This window comes from Bufo bufo, chromosome 6, assembly GCF_905171765.1.
Source record: "Bufo bufo chromosome 6, aBufBuf1.1, whole genome shotgun sequence".
NCBI classification, from domain to species: domain Eukaryota; kingdom Metazoa; phylum Chordata; class Amphibia; order Anura; family Bufonidae; genus Bufo; species Bufo bufo.
The window spans coordinates 339863374-339883747 of record NC_053394.1 but is presented as its reverse complement, the minus strand read 5'-3'; the positions used below and the strand labels follow the sequence as shown (position 1 = coordinate 339883747).

At 45.4% G+C, this 20374-nt stretch overlaps 1 protein-coding gene across 1 annotated transcript in view; it reads right to left on the bottom strand.

Moving 5' to 3' along the window:
• Positions 1–19672, bottom strand: part of SLC32A1 (solute carrier family 32 member 1) — a 33521-nt gene extending 13849 nt beyond the window's left edge. The window contains exon 1 of the mRNA XM_040437909.1: positions 19304–19672. Coding sequence (XP_040293843.1) covers positions 19304–19672 — 369 coding nt within the window. The remainder of the gene's footprint in view (positions 1–19303) is intronic.
• Positions 19673–20374: the final 702 nt, after the last annotated feature.

Below are 20374 nucleotides of genomic sequence, written 5' to 3'. Positions count from 1 at the left end.
GAATGACAGAAACGATCTTGGAGTATTTCTGTAAAAATATATGTATCTTTATTGTTTGCTTTATTTGCACATTTTTGGGTGTTTATATGTATTTTGCCAGTTCCTCTGTGACGGAATCAATGTGCTCCACAGAGCTGAAGCGACGCATAAAGGTGACGTAATCACGACAGAACGTTAGTGGCCTGAGGAAGCGCTAAAGCGCGAAACGGCAGTCGCCACGAGCTACTTGCCTGCGCTGTTTGTTTGTCTGCCCCATGCCTGTATCAGTAAATGTTTATGGCATCTGGAATAAAGAACATCCACTTTTTGGTGAGTGCCACCTAGTTGTTTCTTCTTTGTTGCACATTTGAAAGACTTAGAGGCAGAAGCACCGCCACGAGTGGTAGGGTGGACCCAGTCTTGGAGATCCAGTTTTTTTGAAGAAAGGGAAAGGAAGCAGTGCCACCCCTTCTGTGTTCTGGAACTTTTTTAAAGACACTAATTAAGCTTGTCAGGACAGCAGAGTCAGTTATAGCAGAGTTGAGTTTGCCTGCCATTTTAATGCTAAAGCCTGCTGGAACCAAGATAAAGCCTGAAATCTGCTTTGGAAAAACATTTACTTAAGTACAGCTGCCATTGAACGTCATCTCAAGGTCTGGACTCAAGTTCTTCCTTAATCCCTCAATTATTCCCTTTATTTATTGCTTCGGAGCCATAGCCTGGGACACGTTATATACAGGTGAAACTCGAAAAATTAGAATACCGTGCAAAGGTCCATTTATTTCAGTAATGCAAATTAAAAGGAATTGCATTAATGCAGCTTAAAATTTGAATTTTGTGAAAAGATTTAATATTCTAGGCTCAAAGTGTCACACTCTTGTCAGCTAATTAATCCATACCCCCTGAGCAAAGGGTACCTCAAAATTGTGACTTTGGGGTTTTATAAGCTACGAGCCATAATCATCCAAATAATAACAAATAAAGACTTGAAATATCTCGCTTTGCATGTAATGAGTCTCTCATATGTTAGTTTCATCCTTTAAAGGGTTTCTATCACTTCGTATGACATAATTAGCTCTCAGACACTAGCGATCCGCTAGTGTCTGCTCTGGCCAACCATCCTAATATAACAGCTTTTGGGGCAGCCGTTTTGCAAAAAAAATAACTTTTATAAATATGCTAATGAGCCTCTAGGTGCTATGGGGGCATCATTAGCACCTAGAGGCTCCGTCTACCTTCATACACAGCCACCGCCCAGCGCGTCCCTCCAGCCCGCCCATCTCCTGCTGAATGCGATCCTCCGTGTGACGCAACGGACGAATTCTCGCGCATGCGCCGTGCGCGGCTGTATTCGGCGCATGCGCAGTGAATGTCTGACCGCTTCCCTGCTCAGACATCTCCACTGCGCCTGTTCCTTGGAGCACTATGACGTCATCGGCGCAGGCGCAGTGGAGATGTCTGAGCAGGGAAGCGGTCAGACATTCACTGCGCATGCGCCGAATACAGCCGCGCACTGCGCATGCGCGGGAATTCGTCCGTTGCGTCACACGGAGGATCGCATTCATCAGGAGATGGGCGGGCTGGAGGGACGCGCTGGGCGGTGGCTGTGTATGAAGGTAGACGGAGCCTCTAGGTGCTAATGACGCCCCCATAGCACCTAGAGGCTCATTAGCATATTTATAAAAGTTATTTTTTTTGCAAAACGGCTGCCCCAAAAGCTGTTATATTAGGATGGTTGGCCAGAGCAGACACTAGCGGATCGCTAGTGTCTGAGAGTTAATTATGTCATACGAAGTGATAGAAACCCTTTAAGTTGCATTACTGAAATAAATGAACTTTGCACGATATTCTAATTTTTCGAGTTTCACCTGTAAAGGGCCCTAGGGGGAGGCGCCCGTTGCAGATGTCCCTTTAAATGGATAACAATTAGAATTGAATCAATACAGTAAGGATCTGCTTGGATTTAAAGTTTTTCTGCAGCCATAGAAAACGTCTGAATGTTCTCACTGATGGAGAGCCAGGCGCCAGGGGAATTTGCGTCCGGGAAATCTCTGTGCCACTTGTGGCTTATTGTGGCTTTATTTGGGTGATCTGAAAATAGGCCATAGACCTATGGGGTCATTTATTAAGACCGGCATTTTAGATGCTGGTCTAAATAACCCTGTGCTGGTCCTTGATGCAGCTGAGTTATGTAGAGCCACCGGCCTCTACATAACTTAACCACTGGCTGTGTGAATTGCTTAAATTTAAGTCATTTTCTACGCCAAAAACAGGTATAGAAAATTATAAATGAGACTGTCCCACCCCTTCCCACACCACACCTCCTTTTTCCGCCACCTCTGGAAAAGTGATGTGAGCAGAGAAAAGTTGCAGATTCGTCCGCAAATCCTCTTTGCGACCAAATCTGCGACAAAAGTATCCCAAAAAGTGGCATACTTCACTTCATAAATGACCCCCTTACAATTTATAGTTTCATCATCTCCTGGATGAAGCCACAAGAAGCCGCAAAGAGCGAAAATGGCTACCTTCAGTGAAGGTCTTAATGTTCAGATCCTCATCTATTAGGAAAAACATGTCTCAGAACAGAACATCAGAACCAAAATGGCTGTACTTCGTGCTCTTAATTTTGCAACAATGACCCCCAAAAAGAAGAAAATGCAAATAACTATTTCTGATATTTATCTTCATCCTATGATGGGCAGTACCAAAGAGTAGTTTACCAGTCATAACCTCAAGAAAACCACTTAAAGGTGTTGTCCTGGTTCACAGCTTAACCCAGACATATCCGTTTTCACCCAGGCAGGCCCTCTGACATGAGAATCGGAGAATCGCGCAGGTCAAAGGCTTTTTCTGGAGAGATGGTGACATACCGGGCTCTCCATGGAAAAGCTAGACTGAGGCTTCCGCCTAGCAGTGAGCCCAGTGACGTCACCTGCACTAATGGGTGAGCTTTAGCGCTGCGCTAGCCTGTAAAACAGATAGGACAGTGCTAAAGCCCGCCCATCAGTGCCGGTGACATCACCGGGAACACTGCTAGGTGGAAGCCTCCACCTAGCAGTGAAGAAAATATAAGCAAACAGCCCTTTCCCTGCGCGATACAGCGCAAGGCAAGGGAAATGCTCCTATGCTCATCTCAGAAGGGCTTCCTGGGTAAAAATGGCGACAACTCTGAACCAGGACAACCCCTTTAAGTATCGATATGCCAGCGATGAGCTTGTCCTTGGGCACAACTCATCTAATATGATGTGTTTGGCATCTGTAGTTTTACATACGGCAGCAGTTAACCATGTTGAACTGATAAATTAAGCTCTGCTACATCTATATGTTTTCTCAGAAGCTAAGCAGAATCTATTTTGGGCTGAGGATTATGTCTAGTTGATTGGTCACATTACATGTAAGTGAGTAGCTAAATCTGAGTCATATGTTACAGAAGAAGAAAGAATGGGCATTAGTGTATTGGAAGTATTAGTAGAATTTGCTGTCGTAACGGCTAAATGACCTGAAATAACTTGTTTCTTCCTCAATGGGCTTGGATTTTTCATCATTGTTTCCACTGATTCATTGCACTTAAATGGACACTAATCTAAAGTGCAAACTTTGATATGATATCAATTACAAGACAAAAGCCATCAGGTATCCAGAGCGTTGCATTGCATCTCAACCTCTGAGTATAGACAATGACGGTGGTCTACTCTACATACTTCAGGTGGGCCTGAATTCATATTTAATCAAGGACACCTCCATGATGGCCATATTTCCCAACAATTCCTAACAGAAAGGCCTCGTAAAATTCGGATAACCAATTTGATGTCACTTCCTGGTAAGAAATTATGGGAGGACTGTCGCTACAGACTGGAAAGACAATGAAAGACATTACTATTTTTAAGCATACGTATATCCTTTCATTAAATTGTAGATGTTACAGGGGCGGTTTACTTTTCACCATTGTTCTGAGCTCAGGGGCCAGCTTCTTGCGGGTTTGAACTAGGTCCATTGTGTTCAATTGTGGTTAATGCTGCCACTGTTCTGTGCGTCCTGGCTTTGGTTTCTTGTGGGTGTGAGTTGTGGCTATTGTGCTTTGTATCTTGCCTCGGTCAGTACTGATAGGTTTAACCTTCTCCAGCTCTGTGTGTGCAACCTGTTTGTCTAATAAGTTCATTTTCCCTGCTATATACTTTCTGAGTTGTGTGTCCTGCCTCTGTCTGTCAGGGGCACACCACCAATGAGGCCAGGTGAGGCAATTGCCTCAGACAGTGCCTGGGAAGGACAAGTGGGCAGGGTCAGCAGCAGGAGCGGTTAGCAATGATACAGTTGAATATGCAGAGATGGGTGCTTCCACAATGGAAGCGCTCAGTGACGTAGCTATAGGGGAAACAGGGGACATGGCTGTTTTGGGGCCTGAACTCAGGGGCCCACTCAGGAGGAGGGCTAAAAGATTTTATTGTCAGGTCCCTTTGTACAATATTATAAAATGCAATTATATACAGAGACACTGTAGGAAACGGATGGAGCAGTTGTTGGGCCTGAGAGCACGATCTTTACTAGACACAGGAGTGGGTGTTGCACAGGAGTCGGGGGTTGCAAAGAAGTTTCTGGGGGGCATTAAAAAATTTGCTGTGGGGCCCAGTCATATCTGGTTACGCCACTGTGTATTCTCAGGATGCGATACAGTTGAATGCTGCGCCAGGGCACAGGAGCCATGTCTCCCTGCCCTGCTGTTCCCTCTGATAGACTTCAGACCTAGTGCCTTTAGCCTATCAAAGGCCAGCGCAGGCGCCACAATTACATCATCATCATTGCACCTCCTGAGCCGGGCAGAATGCAGCTGAAGGCACAGATCATAAGAAGAATGTGTTGGCACTGTGTCCTGACAGCCACATGGAGGTAAATATTTCAGTTTATTATTTTTCCCTTGCAGCATTCTGTTTGGCCGCTATGGATGGGACGGTTCATTATTTATAACTAGGGGTAGCACTGTTTGAGGCACTAAAAAGTGGCATTTTTGTGCTGTCACACATTATAAGAGGGGCACTATGGGGACATTAGTTCTACTGGGGGCAATAAAAGGGAGTATATTTTGTACTATCAGACGTTACAAGGGGGCATTTTTGTACAGGCACACAGAAGGGGGCATTTTTTGTACTAGCACACATCATAAGGGAGCATTTTTGTACTGGCACATGTTAAAAGGGGGCAATTTTTGTATTGGCATGCATTATAAGGGGGGCACTATGAAGACATTCGTTCTACTGGGGATACTAAAAGGGGGTACGTTTTTGCACTGGCACATGTTATAAGGGGGCACTTTTGTAACGGTACACATTATAAGGGGTATTTTTTAGTACTGACACACTTTGTAAGGGGGTATTTTTTGTACTTACATACATGGTAAGAGGGTATTTTTTGTACTGGCACAAATTGTAAAGGGTATTTTTTGTATTGGCACATATTATAAGGGTGTATTTTTTTGTGCTGGTACACATTAGTGGACATTTTTTCTATTGGTACACATTATAAGGGGAATTACTACTGGGGAACTATTGGGAACATGATTACTAGTATGGGCACAATGGGGGCAGTATTACTATTGTGGACACTGTTAACAGTAAGTGCACTCTGGCAAAGGATTATTACTATTTGTGAGACTTTTGGGAGAACTATTACTGTGGTGAGATCCCTGGCTCAATATTAGCATAGCACAATTTTTTTGGGGGCGGGGCACTATAATAATGACATTATTAGTGTCAGGGGCACTATTTGCTGGGTGTAGTGTGTAGTATTGGGAGCTAGTGGACACAGTATTGGGAGTTGCAGGAAGGGGTGTTCAGAAGATGGGAAGGGTGAAAGAAAAATAGGAAACTAAGATGTCTGTTTGTCAAATTCTGCAGAGACTGATATGGCTGAAAGAAATCATCATGGCAGTCTGGACTGTATGGAGAAGATGAATAAAAAGAACATCTACATCAGAGAAGACATCATTGGATGTAAGAGATATGTGGCGCTGTATTAACCTGTATGTTTTGTAGTGCTGTATGTAAGGTTCATAAATGTCTTTGACAGTAGGGCTGGGGAGAGGGGTTAGTTTGAGAATTTGGCATGTGGTGGCACAGTTCCAATTCTCACCTCAGGCAGCAGAAAGGTTAGGTGCACCCCTGAGTTCTGTCTTCATGGTTTTCCAAGTTCTGATTGGATCTGTTCAGATTATGTCTGCTTGTTCAGAGTTAGAGCTTATATCTGTCTGCCTGGTTTTTCCAGATTTTCTTTGGATCTGTTTAGCTTCTGTCTGTGTCTGAATTCTGACCTAGTTCCGTCTGTGATTACCCTGTGCCTGTTAAATGGATTAGTATGTAAGATTAGTATGTTCTCTGTTTGCCTGCTCTTGTCTTTTTCAGTCTGTGGTTGCCTTGGTCTCGCATACACTCTGTCAACCTGCTCTCCATCTGGTTCTTTGCCTATTCTACTATCTATGCCTCTGGTGATTTGTGCTGGAGTGTCAGGTTCCAACTACAACGGAACTATTCCAACAGGTAGCGGCCTGGTGACGATTATATCCCTGTATAGGAGTTAAAGGGTAAAAAAAAAGGTCCAACTGCCTATCTATTAGTTCTGGCAAATGCCAGATGGGCCGGTGGTGGAGTGGGCTGCCCCAGGCCCCGAAAGTAGTTGTTGCCACTGATACAGTTGGATAATGTGGACATGGCAAACAATGGTTCCCGGCCCTGTCATTCACTATAGAGGGGCCTATAATAACAATTGGGGCACTATAGAGGTGTCTTTAATAACTACTGGGGGCAGTATAGGGGGGCCTGTAATAACTTATGAAGAACTATAAAGGGGCCTGTAATAACTACTGTAGGAACTATAAAGGGGCCTGTAATAACTATGGGGGCACTATAGAAGGGCCTATATTAATTACTGGGGAACAATAGAGGGATCTACAGTATATTGTTTACTGGGGCACTATAGAGGGACCTATGATAACTACTGGGGACACTATAGAGGGGCGTATAATAACTACTGGGGCACTATAGAGGGGCCTATAATTACTACTGGGGCACTATAGAGATGTCTGTAATAAGTACTGGGGGCAGTATAGGGGGGCCTGTAATAACTTATGAAGAACTATAGAGGGGCCTGTAATAACTACTGGAGGAACTATAAAGGGGCCTGTAATAACTATGGGGGGCACTTTAGAAGGGCCTATATTAATTACTGGGGCACAATATAGGGATCTATATTGTTTACTGGGGCACTATAGAGGGACCTATGATAACTACTGAGGACACTATAAAGAGGCATGTAATAACTACTGGGGCTCTATACAGGGTCCTATGATAACTACTGGGTCAATATAGAGGGGCCTACATTAACTACTGGGAGAACTATAGAGGGGCTATAATAACACTACTGGGGGCACTATAGAGGGGCTATAATAACACTACTGGAGGCACTATAGAGGTGACTATGATAACTATTTGGGCACTACAGTGGGACGTATCATAACGACTGGGGCGTTATAGAAGTGCCTATGATAAATACTAGGGCACTATAGAGGGGCCTGTGATAACTATTGGGGGCACTATAGAGGGGCCTATGATAACTAATAGGAGTACTTTAGAGGGAACTGTAATAACTACTTGGGCACTATAGAGGGGCCTGTAATAACTACTGGAGGCAATATAGTGGGTGCATGTAATAACTATGGGGGGTAACTATAGAGGGGCATGGGGCACCATAGAGGGGCCTATGTTATTTACTAGGGCACTATAGATGGGTCTATGATAAATGCTGGGGGGAACTATAGAGGAGGCTATGATAACTACTGGGCGAACTGTAGAGGGGCCTATGATAACAACTGGGAGTACTATAGAGGGGCTTAGAATATAGTGCTATATATTCGTAATGATGAATATTCGTCATTTTTGTTTCCATCTGAACACATGATTCCTCCCTGCTTCTTGCTTGTTGGCCAATGACGTCATTGGCCCACAAGCAACTTAAAGGGAGTCTATCACCACCATATGGCCATATACAGTGCTTACATTGTCCTATAGCACACCTATACATGAATGTAATGGTATCTTTGTTATTTTCTTTAGACTTGCAGAAGCTGGAAAAACTAAGTTTAATTCATATGCAAATGAGCACTCGCAAGTGCCTAGGGGCGCTGTTCACTGTGTTGGAGCCCAGGCTGCTCTGCCTTTTTTCATTGTTTACCCGCCCCGACCTCTGCCTATGCCCGCCTTCCTATTCCCTTGCGTCATCCTTCAGTCCGGCCGAGATCCCGTTCCTGTGCGCTGCCTCGGTGTACTTGTGAGCACAGCATCGCTTTAACTACCGCACATGCTCTGGCAAACGCTACATTGCCGCCGGTTTCGCGCCATTTGCCGGCGCATGCGCAGTAGTTAAAGCGATGCCGTGCCAACGCTGGGCATCGCAGTGTGCATGCCCCGGCCCAGCGAGGCAGTGCGCAGGCGCAGGATCTCGGCAGGACCGAAGGATGACGCAAGGGAATAGGAGGGCGGGCATAGGCAGAGGCTGGGGCGGGGAAACAATGAAAAAAGGGCAGAGCAGCCTGGGCTCCAACACAGTGAACGCCGACCTTGGGCACTTGCGAGTGCTCATTTGCATATAAATCACAGTTAGTTTTTCCAGCTTCTGCAAGTTTAAAGAAAAAGACAAAGGTACCATTAAATTCATGTATAGGTGTGCTATAGGAAAATGTAAGCACTGTATATGGCAATATGGAGGTGACAGACTCCTTTTAAGCAGGGAAGAATCATGACTTCACATGGAAAAAAATGACGAATATTCTGAAAAACTAATATATAGCACTATATTGAATATAGTGCTATATATTTGTTTTTTAGAATATTCTTCATTTTTTTCCATCTGAAGTCATAATTCCTCCCTGCTTAAGTTGCTTGTGGGCCAATGACTCATTGGCCCACAAGCAAGAAGCAGGGAGGAATCATGTGTTCAGATGGAAAAAATAACGAATATTCTAAAAATGAATATATAGCACTATATTCTATAGTGCTATATATTCATTTTTGACCCACGCCTGCACTGAGCGCGCAATATTCGCATATTAATCGATCATTACCTTGCCGATTTTCACGTAAAAAAAGAAAGAATGTAGACTATAACGAATATACGAATTCGCGAATATATGACGAATATTCTACAAAATATTCGCGAAATATCACAAATTCGAATATGACTCCTGCCGCTCATTACTAATGATAACTACTGGGTCAATATAGAAAGGCCTACATTAACTACTGGGGGCGCTATAGAGGGGCTATAATAACACTACTTGGGGCACTATAGAGGTGCCCATAATAACTACTGGGGGCACTATAGAGGTGACTATGATAACTATTGGGGCACTACAGAGGGGCCTATCATAACTACTGGGGGCGTTATAGAAGTGCCTATGATAAATACTGGGGCACTATAGATTGGCCTGTGATAACTATTGGGGGCACTATAGAGGGGCCTATGATAACTAATGGGAGCACTTTATAGGGGACTGTAATAACTACTGGGGCACTATAGAGGGGCCTGTAATAACTACTGGAGGCAATATAGAGGGGCTTGTAATAACTACTGGAGGCCAGGGGCGGGCTGGGACGGGGGCAGGGAGGCAATTGCCCCGCAGGCCGCCCTAAAAAAAATGGCCGCTGGGTGATCTTTAACAAATAAAAAAAAAAATTATTCCCCAGGCGGCGCGGCCCTGGATGTAAATGCAGCGGTGGTGGCGGCGGGCAGTAGGAGATGAGCGCTTCCATTGTGGAAGCGCTCATCTCCATCTTCATCTGTATCGCCTTCCTCAGGACAGCGATACAGATGGCTGTGCTGTGGGGTAAGGGAGGGAGAGGCGTCTCCCTCCCCTGTTCTTCTGATAGGCCGCAGGCACTAATGCCTGCGGCCTATCAGAGGCCGGCTCAGGCGGCACGATGACGTCATTATCATCGTGTCGCCTGAGCCGGTCAGCACACAGCGCGGGACAAAGGCCGGAAGAGGCCTGCATCGCATCGCTGCTGAGGGAGGTAAGTATTCGCGGTTTTTCTTTGCAGGGGGAGCTGGCACTATGGGGGGCAGCTGGCACTATGGGGGGGTTGGCACTATGGCGGGAGCTGGCACTATGGGGGGGCTGGCACTAGTGGGGGGAGCTGGCACTATGGGGGGAGCTGGCACTATGGGGGGGCTGGCACTATGGGGGGAGCTGGCACTATGAGGGGGAGCTGGCACTATGGGAGAAGCTGGCACTATAGGGGAGCTGGCACTATGGGGGAGCTGTCCTTTTTTACAGACCCATTTTTTTGGGGTAGCATTATGGGGGCATTTATTTCTTGCCCATTTTGGGCGGCACTATGGGGGCATTTCTTACTGGCACATTATGGGGGGGCACCATTGGGGAGAAGAGCACTATGGGGGTATCTGGGGGCTCTAAAGGGGCTTTTTTAAATTAGGCCTTTTTTTAATTAGTGGCACATTATGGGGGGCACTATAGGGGAGAGCGGCACTATGGGGCCTCTGGTGTCACTATAGGGGAATTATTTGGGGACACTATGGGGAAGTGGGGGCTCTAAAGGGGCCTTTTTATTGGCACATTATGGGGGACACTATGGCATCTGGTGGCACTAAGGGGGCATTTTTTACTGGCACATTGTGGGAGGCACTATAGGGGAGAGCGGCACTATGGGGCATTATTTGGGGGCACTATGGGGGAGTGGAGCACTATTGGGGCATACGGTGGCACTAAGAAGGGGCATTTTTTACTGGCACAGTGGGAGAGAGGAGCACTTTAGGGACATCTGCTGGGGGCACTAAGAAGGGACATTTTTTTACTGGCATATTATGGGGACACTATGGGGAAGGGGGAGAGGAGCACTATGAGGACATTTACTGGGGCACTATATAGGGGTATTTTATACTGGCATACATTACGGGGACATTAGCTCAACTTCGGGCACTATGCAGGGGTATTACATATTATAGGGAGAATTATTACTACTGGGGGGCTATGAGGAACATGATTACTAGTAGGGGCATTATTACTACTAAGTGTGCTCTGGCAGAGAATTATTTCTATTGGTGGGATTTTGGGGAGCACTGTTACTTTGGGGGGCAACTTAGCACAATTATTTTTGGGGGACATTATCTTTATACTATTAGTGTCTGGGCGCTGTTATTTTTTTAGAGCACTGTGTGCCAATAATTGTTGAAGGGGGCACTATCTGTGTTGTAGCAGTATAGTATTGGGGGTGGCAGGAAAGGGTGTTCAGAAGATGTGAAGATGATGGAAATGTGGGAAACTAATGTCTGTTTGTCAATCTCTGTAGAGATGGGAGATGGCTGAAAAATCATCATGGCGGTCTGGTCTGAATGGAGAAGATGAGGAAAGAGAACGTCTACAACAAAGGTGACATCACTGGATGTAGGAGGTATGGGGCGCTATGTAGGAGAGGAGATGCTTCGGCTCCATCCCCTGCCATTTGCAGAAGGAGGATTCAGAGCTGGGTGAGGACGGCCAAAGGGGGCAGCAGGCCACGAGCGGGCAGATGGTGGGGGGAACCACATGCCTGTAGGAGAGCGGAGGAGCTCCCTGGCTGTAGCCTGCTATTTATTGTATAATGTGAAGTAGGCAGTGCAGCCAGGAAAGCCCGCCCCCCCCCCCCCCTCTCCGTATGATGTGTAGAGACAGGCCTTAACAATAGAATTTCAGCTGTATAGTGTTTGTTGGGAGTGGCCTATTATATGTAGGAGGGGCTTTTAATAATGGGCAGGGCTCAAATGGGCCACTTAAATGGATTTGCCCCCCAGGACTAAGGCTGCCAGCCGTCCCCTGTTGGAGGTAATAACTACTGGAGGCAATATAGAGGGGCTTGTAATAACTACTGGAGGCCAGGGGCGGGCTGGGACGGGGGCAGGGAGGCAATTGCCCCGCAGGCCGCCCTAAAAAAAATGGCCGCTGGGTGATCTTTAACAAATAAAAAAAAAAATTATTCCCCAGGCGGCGCGGCCCTGGATGTAAATGCAGCGGTGGTGGCGGCGGGCAGTAGGAGATGAGCGCTTCCATTGTGGAAGCGCTCATCTCCATCTTCATCTGTATCGCCTTCCTCAGGACAGCGATACAGATGGCTGTGCTGTGGGGTAAGGGAGGGAGAGGCGTCTCCCTCCCCTGTTCTTCTGATAGGCCGCAGGCACTAATGCCTGCGGCCTATCAGAGGCCGGCTCAGGCGGCACGATGACGTCATTATCATCGTGTCGCCTGAGCCGGTCAGCACACAGCGCGGGACAAAGGCCGGAAGAGGCCTGCATCACATCGCTGCTGAGGGAGGCAAGTATTCGCGGTTTTTCTTTGCAGGGGGAGCTGGCACTATGGGGGGCAGCTGGCACTATGGGGGGGTTGGCACTATGGCGGGAGCTGGCACTATGGGGGGGCTGGCACTAGTGGGGGGAGCTGGCACTATGGGGGAGCTTGCACTATGGGGGGGCTGGCACTATGGGGGGAGCTGGCACTATGAGGGGGAGCCAGCACTATGGGAGAAGCTGGCACTATAGGGGAGCTGGCACTATGGGGTGCTGGTATTATGGAGGAGCTGGCACTATGGGGGGAAGCTGGCACTATGAGGGGGAGCTGGCACTCTTGGGGGAGCTGGCACTATGGGGGGAGCTGGCACTATGGAGGAGAGCTGGCACTATGGGGGCTGGCACTATGGGGGGAGCTGCCACTATGGGGGGGAGCTGGCACTATGGGGGAAGCTGGCACTATAGGGGAGCTGGCACTATGGGGGGCTGGTATTATGGGGGAGCTGGCACTATGGGGGGAGCTTGCACTATGAGGGGGAGCTGGCACTCTTGGGGGAGCTGGCACTATGGGGGGGGGGCTGGCACTATGGAGGAGAGCTGGCACTATGGGGGCTGGCACTATGGGGGAGCTGTCCTTTTTTACAGACCCATTTTTTTGGGGTAGCATTATGGGGGCATTTATTTCTTGCCCATTTTGGGGGGCACTATGGGGGCATTTCTTACTGGCACATTATGGGGGGCACCATTGGGGAGAAGAGCACTATGGGGGTATCTGGGGGCTCTAAAGGGGCTTTTTTAAATTAGCCCTTTTTTTAATTAGTGGCACATTATGGGGGGCACTATAGGGGAGAGCGGCACTATGGGGCCTCTGGTGTCACTATAGGGGAATTATTTGGGGACACTATGGGGAAGTGGGGGCTCTAAAGGGGCCTTTTTATTGGCACATTATGGGGGACACTATGGCATCTGGTGGCACTAAGGGGGCATTTTTTACTGGCACATTGTGGGAGGCACTATAGGGGAGAGCGGCACTATGGGGCATTATTTGGGGGCACTATGGGGAAGTGGAGCACTATTGGGGCATACGGTGGCACTAAGAAGGGGCATTTTTTACTGGCACAGTGGGAGAGAGGAGCACTTTAGGGACATCTGCTGGGGGCACTAAGAAGGGACATTTTTTTACTGGCATATTATGGGGACACTATGGGGAAGGGGGAGAGGAGCACTATGAGGACATTTACTGGGGAACTATATAGGGGTATTTTATACTGGCATACATTACGGGGACATTAGCTCAACTTCGGGCACTATGCAGGGGTATTTCATATTATAGGGAGAATTATTACTACTGGGGGGCTATGAGGAACATGATTACTAGTAGGGGCATTATTACTACTAAGTGTGCTCTGGCAGAGAATTATTTCTATTGGTGGGATTTTGGGGAGCACTGTTACTTTGGGGGGCAACTTAGCACAATTATTTTTGGGGGACATTAACTTTATACTATTAGTGTCTGGGCGCTGTTATTTTTTTAGAGCACTGTGTGCCAATAATTGTTGAAGGGGGCACTATCTGTGTTGCAGCAGTATAGTATTGGGGGTGGCAGGAAAGGGTGTTCAGAAGATGTGAAGATGATGGAAATGTGGGAAACTAATGTCTGTTTGTCAATCTCTGTAGAGATGGGAGATGGCTGAAAAATCATCATGGCGGTCTGGTCTGAATGGAGAAGATGAGGAAAGAGAACGTCTACAACAAAGGTGACATCACTGGATGTAGGAGGTATGGGGCGCTATGTAGGAGAGGAGATGCTTCGGCTCCATCCCCTGCCATTTGCAGAAGGAGGATTCAGAGCTGGGTGAGGACGGCCAAAGGGGGCAGCAGGCCACGAGCGGGCAGATGGTGGGGGGAACCACATGCCTGTAGGAGAGCGGAGGAGCTCCCTGGCTGTAGCCTGCTATTTATTGTATAATGTGAAGTAGGCAGTGCAGCCAGGAAAGCCCGCCCCCCCCCCCCCTCTCCGTATGATGTGTAGAGACAGGCCTTAACAATAGAATTTCAGCTGTATAGTGTTTGTTGGGAGTGGCCTATTATATGTAGGAGGGGCTTTTAATAATGGGCAGGGCTCAAATGGGCCACTTAACTGGATTTGCCCCCCAGGACTAAGGCTGCCAGCCGTCCCCTGTTGGAGGCAATATAGAGGGTGCATGTAATGACTATGGGGGGGACTATAAAGGGGCCTGGGCACCTATATTATTTACTAGGGCACCATAGATGGGTGAATGATACATGCTGGGGGGAACTATAAAGGGAGCTATGATAACTACTGGGCAAACTGTAGAGGGGACTATGATAACTATTGGGGCACTATAGAGGGGCCCATGATAACTGGGAGTACTATAGAGGGACCTATGATAACAACTGGGAGTACTATAGAGGGGTCTATGATAACTACTGGGGGAAGTATAGAGGGGCTTTTATTAACTACTGGGGGCATTATACCAGGGCCTATATTAACTACTAGGGTACTTTAGAGGGGGTCTATGATAATGACTGGGGCAGTATAGAGGGGGATTATGATAACTACAGAAGGAACTATAGAGAGGCCTATGATAACTACTGGGGCACTATAGAGGGGCTTATATAACTATTGGGGCACTATATAGGGGCTTATGATAACTACTGGGGCACTATAGATGGGGCTTATAATAACAACTGGGGCACTATTGGGGGGGGGCCTATGATAACTTCTCATGCACTATAGAGTGGGCTATGATAACTACTGGGGCAGTATAGAAGGGCCTATGATAACTACTGAAGGCACTATAGAGGTGCTTATGATAACTAATGGGGGCACTATAGAGGGGTCTATAATAACTATTGGGGCACTGTAGAGGGGCATATGATTACTCAGAGAACTATAGAGGGGCCTTAGTACTATTGGGAGCACTTAAGGGGGCATTACAACTCATGGGGGGCACAATATGGAGGGCACTATAACTAACGGGGACACTCTCAGGGAGCATTTTCACTACAGAAGTCAGTAGAAGTGGTATGGGGTGTACTATCTGTATGGCACAATCATTTCTGCAGTATAGTATTTGGGGGCACTGAGGAGCACTGCTGGCACTGTATTGGGAGGTAGAAGCACTGTTGGGGCACCAGGAGGGGGAGGATGGTGGAAAGGTAAGGAATCTAAGATGTCTGTGTGCCAAACTCTGCAGAGACAAGACATAGCTCAAAGATGTCGTCATTATGGTCTGCTCCCAATGGAGCAGATGAAGAAAGAGAGCATCTTCATTAAGGAGACTTCGCTGGATGTAATAGATATGTAATCTCCTCTATATTTTGTAGTGGTGAATGTAATGAGCATCCAAATATACAATTAGCACTGGGACAGAGGGTGAAAACTTATTTAACATTCACCACAAAGCAAGAGGACCTGTCTGTTTTAAAATGCCAGGGCTGAATTTCAGTCCTAGTCCAGCCCTGGGTGAAAACCAGGAGACCGCCAGAATAATGCCCTCAGGACTAGCCGTAAATCAAACTGGTTTGTTGGCACAGTGGTTCCACGACATTGTCTATAACAGTATAGTTACAGACTGTTCTCTGTAGATGTAAATTTACATGATGATAATAATGGGCATGGGCAGATTGGCCATAGACCTTACAGGGAAATTTCCCAGTGGGCAGATGCCCATGGGGACGACTAAGCTCTCCTCATGGCTGCCAGCCGGGCATATAATGATCTGATGTTCTCAGCATTTCTTATGCCAGCTGCCGCAGGTGCCCTCCTGAACTCAGCTGTATCTCTGCCCTCAATACAGTGATACAGTTGAATACTGTGGTGAGGGCAGCAATATTTTGTGCAGCACGGTGGTATTTGGTTCTGTTGAGGTGGTATTTTGTGCTGCACTATGGTATTGCAGACCCGGCCTACTTCTGTTGTCTCTACCTATCTATTTACTATGTATATACAGTATACTTTGAAATTGCAGTACCAAGAAGGGCAAGCTGTAGGGTTATTCAATTTGAGGAAGTAGCAGGTGGCGCTAAGATCTGCAAATGTTAAAATTTTCAAGCACCTAGCTCCAATCTGTGGCATGTGGGAGGGGCATAAAAAACAGATTGAAATCAAAGTTTTTTAGCCACATGAAACCTCAAAAATCAGATTAAGTCATGTGAAATAATTGTGTGATGCCTCCTGTTCTTCGACGTGCCAGTTATCACCACTTGTCACAAACTGAGACTGACAAACGAGCCAAACATGTATGCGTATGAGGGAGCCGGAAGGGAGCTGGGACAGATAGCTGTTGGCTGAACAGCTATTTAATGTGTATGAAATTCATGCCCCATGTTCAATATGATATTGTTTCTCCCCAGCTCCAGAAACCTCACATTTCCATACATTTCCGTGTGTCCAACTTCTGTGTAATCTGCATCTTTATAAATGGAGCTTAAAGGTCTTGTGCTCCTTTAGGACCTTAAAGGGGTTGTCTCACTTCAGTAAATGGCATTTATCATGTAGAAAAAGTTAATACAAGACACTTACTAATATATTGTGATTGTCCATATTGCTTCCTTTGCTGGCAGGATTTATTTTTCCATCACGTTATACACTGCTCGTTTCCATGGTTACAGACCACCCTGCAATCCATCAGTGGTGGTCAGGCTGGCCTACTATAGGAAAAAGAGTCAGCTTGTCTGGTGGCCGGGACCATGTGAGCACATTTAGGCTAGAGTTTTTCCTATATTGTGCCAGCACGAACACCACTGATGGATTGCAGGGTGGTCTGTAACCATGGAAATGAGCAGTGTATAACGTGATGGAAAAATGAATCCAGCCAGCAAAGGAAGCAATATGGACAATCACATTACATTAGTAAGTGCCTTGTATTAACTTTCTCTACATGATAAATGCCACTTACTGAAGTGAGACAACCCCTTTAACTATAGGACTGATCAACGATGAAGAATGATTTTGCAATCAAATTCATGATAGAATGACTAATGACGTTCAACGGTAAATGTAATATTGAAGGCCAATGTACAGCAACTGATGAACCAATGGACCAAACAGAACTGGGAAATGAGGACTGACAATAATCACGGGAGATGGCTTGATCTACTACTGATTGTACAAATATTCAACTAGAAATAAACATACATAATGTATACCAAGAGATCAGTCATACAGTGTGCACTGACATCTCAACAAGCCTTCTCCAGAATTTCACTTCATATGTTGGACCTCCACTTTGGCATGGTGAACTGCAGAGCTGGTAGTATCACTGTCTCCATTGGCCTCTATTGCTAATTATCTACATAATCATGTTCTATCTACATAAAAAAAATATAAAAAAATGTATATATAATATGAAATTAGATATATAGTTATTAGATATTCAAATAGATATGTGAGATAAATAGATATATGAGATAGATAGATAGATAGATAGATAGATAGATAGATAGATAGATAGATAGATAGATAGATAGATAGATAGATAGATAGACACTGTAGATAGCTACAACCTCCATCTCATTGGTCATGTCAAAACCATCTTTACAGGGCCAAAAATATCAGGCTGTAGTTCCTTTTTTTTCCACTGGGGGCAGTAATATCCACGAGATACAGTGCCCAGATTACCCTGTTCTACGGTGTAGAGGTATTCACAGCTGGGCTGCCATTTTCTCAGTGTTTGTCTCAGCCTCAGCTAATACTGTGTGAAAACTCCATATATGTAATATGATAATAACTTATTAGAATGTGTTGCATTTCTATCCTGAATTTCCTGAGATATAAGCAATGTTCTTCTTTTACTGTTTTTTCTTTAAGAAATTAAATAAAAATACAGGCATTATATAAAAACACAGATATATGTGACATTGAATATATATATATATATATATATATATATATATATCAGCTGCAGATCTTTGTGTGTGGCTGTGAATTTCCTTTTCTGCGACTTCTACATAGGGAGCTACAAATCTCTGTCTTTGTATTGTCTTCCTGTACAAAATTCGCTTTGTACAGAAAAGATTTGTACAGAAACAGGCAAAATATTACTACTTTATAATATATCAGATCAGGGATCCCATGTATTAATGTATTACATGAACACTGTTTTTACTTTTAAAATTGATATTTCTGATGTATTACTCATTTACTCAACTGAGGATCATTTTATATTAGTCATTTATGGTCAAGAGCTTAAGGAAACAGTTTTTACATCTATTCTATCTGTCTAACATCTATCTATCATCTCCTATCTATCTATCTATCTATCTATCTATCTATCTATCTATCTATCATCTATCTATCATCTCCTATCTATCTATCTATCTATCTATCTATCTATCTATCTATCTGTCATCTCCCATCGATCTATCTATCTATCTATCTATCTATCTATCTATCTATCTATCTATCCCCTATCTATCTTTATATCTATCTAATATGAATTGTATTATTTACTTAAATGTTTTCTATATAACACCCATTGCATTATCTATATACAATTTTCTTTATCTGTTCCTGTCTCTAGTTAAATACACATAAAATGGTTGGAGATGGGCCGTCTCTACTGGCTTCAGATTTGGGGTCTCTTTGCCCCTGTATACTTATTTTGTATTTATGGCATGGAAGCATTGCAGATATGAGATGCTCTGCACACAGAATCCCTATTTAGAACATCTGACCCATGTTTAATTGGGATTATATCTCCTAAGGGAATGCTCGTATGTATGTAAGATTTAACCTTTACTGCTGTATGGAGTACATTGTTTTACAGGGAGGGGCTATTTGGAGCTAGTAAAAAGTGGTCTTGCAAGAGAAAGGAATTTTTGACCTTGGGAAAAATGACCTCAGTAGGCAGTAATATCATGGGGTATCTCCAAGCCATCTATGGTAAACACCATCATCTTTGACCATAAAAAAATAATTATTAGAGACAATATGACCCCCAAAAGCTACGAACAGCTATAGAGGGAAATGTCTTACCTGGATGGCGTTGGTGACATTCCAGCCAGCTTCCCAGGCTGTGATTTTAGGCTTTCCATTCGTTGAAAGCTCAGAACATAGTCCTTCATCTTTTGAACCAGAAGGAGGGGGACCTGTGCCATCTCTTTGGTAATGGATATCTCCCTCTGCGGGGACATCTCCAGGGGACACCTCAGTCTTCAGAATGTCCATCTGAAGACCCTGTCGGTGTTCCATGTCCAGGTCATCGCAATGAGCAAACCCAACTGCTTCTTCATTAGTGGCCGCTTGAAAGCCCATCCTGGCAAACATTCCACTAACCTTGGCCTGTGACTTGTTGGACACAGAGGTGGCCACATTGGACAGTTTGCTCCTTATCATGGTAGTCATGTTGGCTTGTGAGGACCCGATACGATCAGGAATGTCTTCCTTTTTGGTCTGCAGGTATCGCCTTGATGTAGACTGTTACCTCCACTTGTTCAGGCTGGTTCTTCTCCACCCCCGAGCCCCCCTCAGCATGACACCTTCTGCAAAGGTAATTAGAAGAACCTCCTAGACAATGCCATGATGAGCACCTTAATCTTTCTTTCTTTGTGTATTTGGGTTGGAAGTAGTGGGTGCTGGTATTAATAGACACTTGGTAGACACTTCTTCTGTGTGTACTTTCCTCAGTGGAATAGGAGCCCAATGCAAATCCTGTGGTAGGTGGGTGATTGAGATGGGGAGGGGAAAATGCAGTATGTTAGTATTCTGCTGAGCACCGTCAAAGAATATCTACAGCTAGAACATACATCTAGCCAGTGGAGATTGGGGAAAAAAAATTCATAGGGGGAGGGTTAAGGGGATGAGGGTGTCTGCATGACTGCTGCATATCTGGAGGAGGGTCTAAATGTTCACCCCCACCCCTTTTGTCACCAATTGCATTGCTCAATCCAACCCTTCCAACACTTTAAGCCTCCCATTCTGTCACCCCATGCAGTAGTCAAATCCAGCCTTCCACCAACACTGGTCCCTTATTGCACTACACCTCCCAGTATTACCCCAGAATTCCTTATTTTCTAAATCCACGTCACCAACCTTCATCATACATTT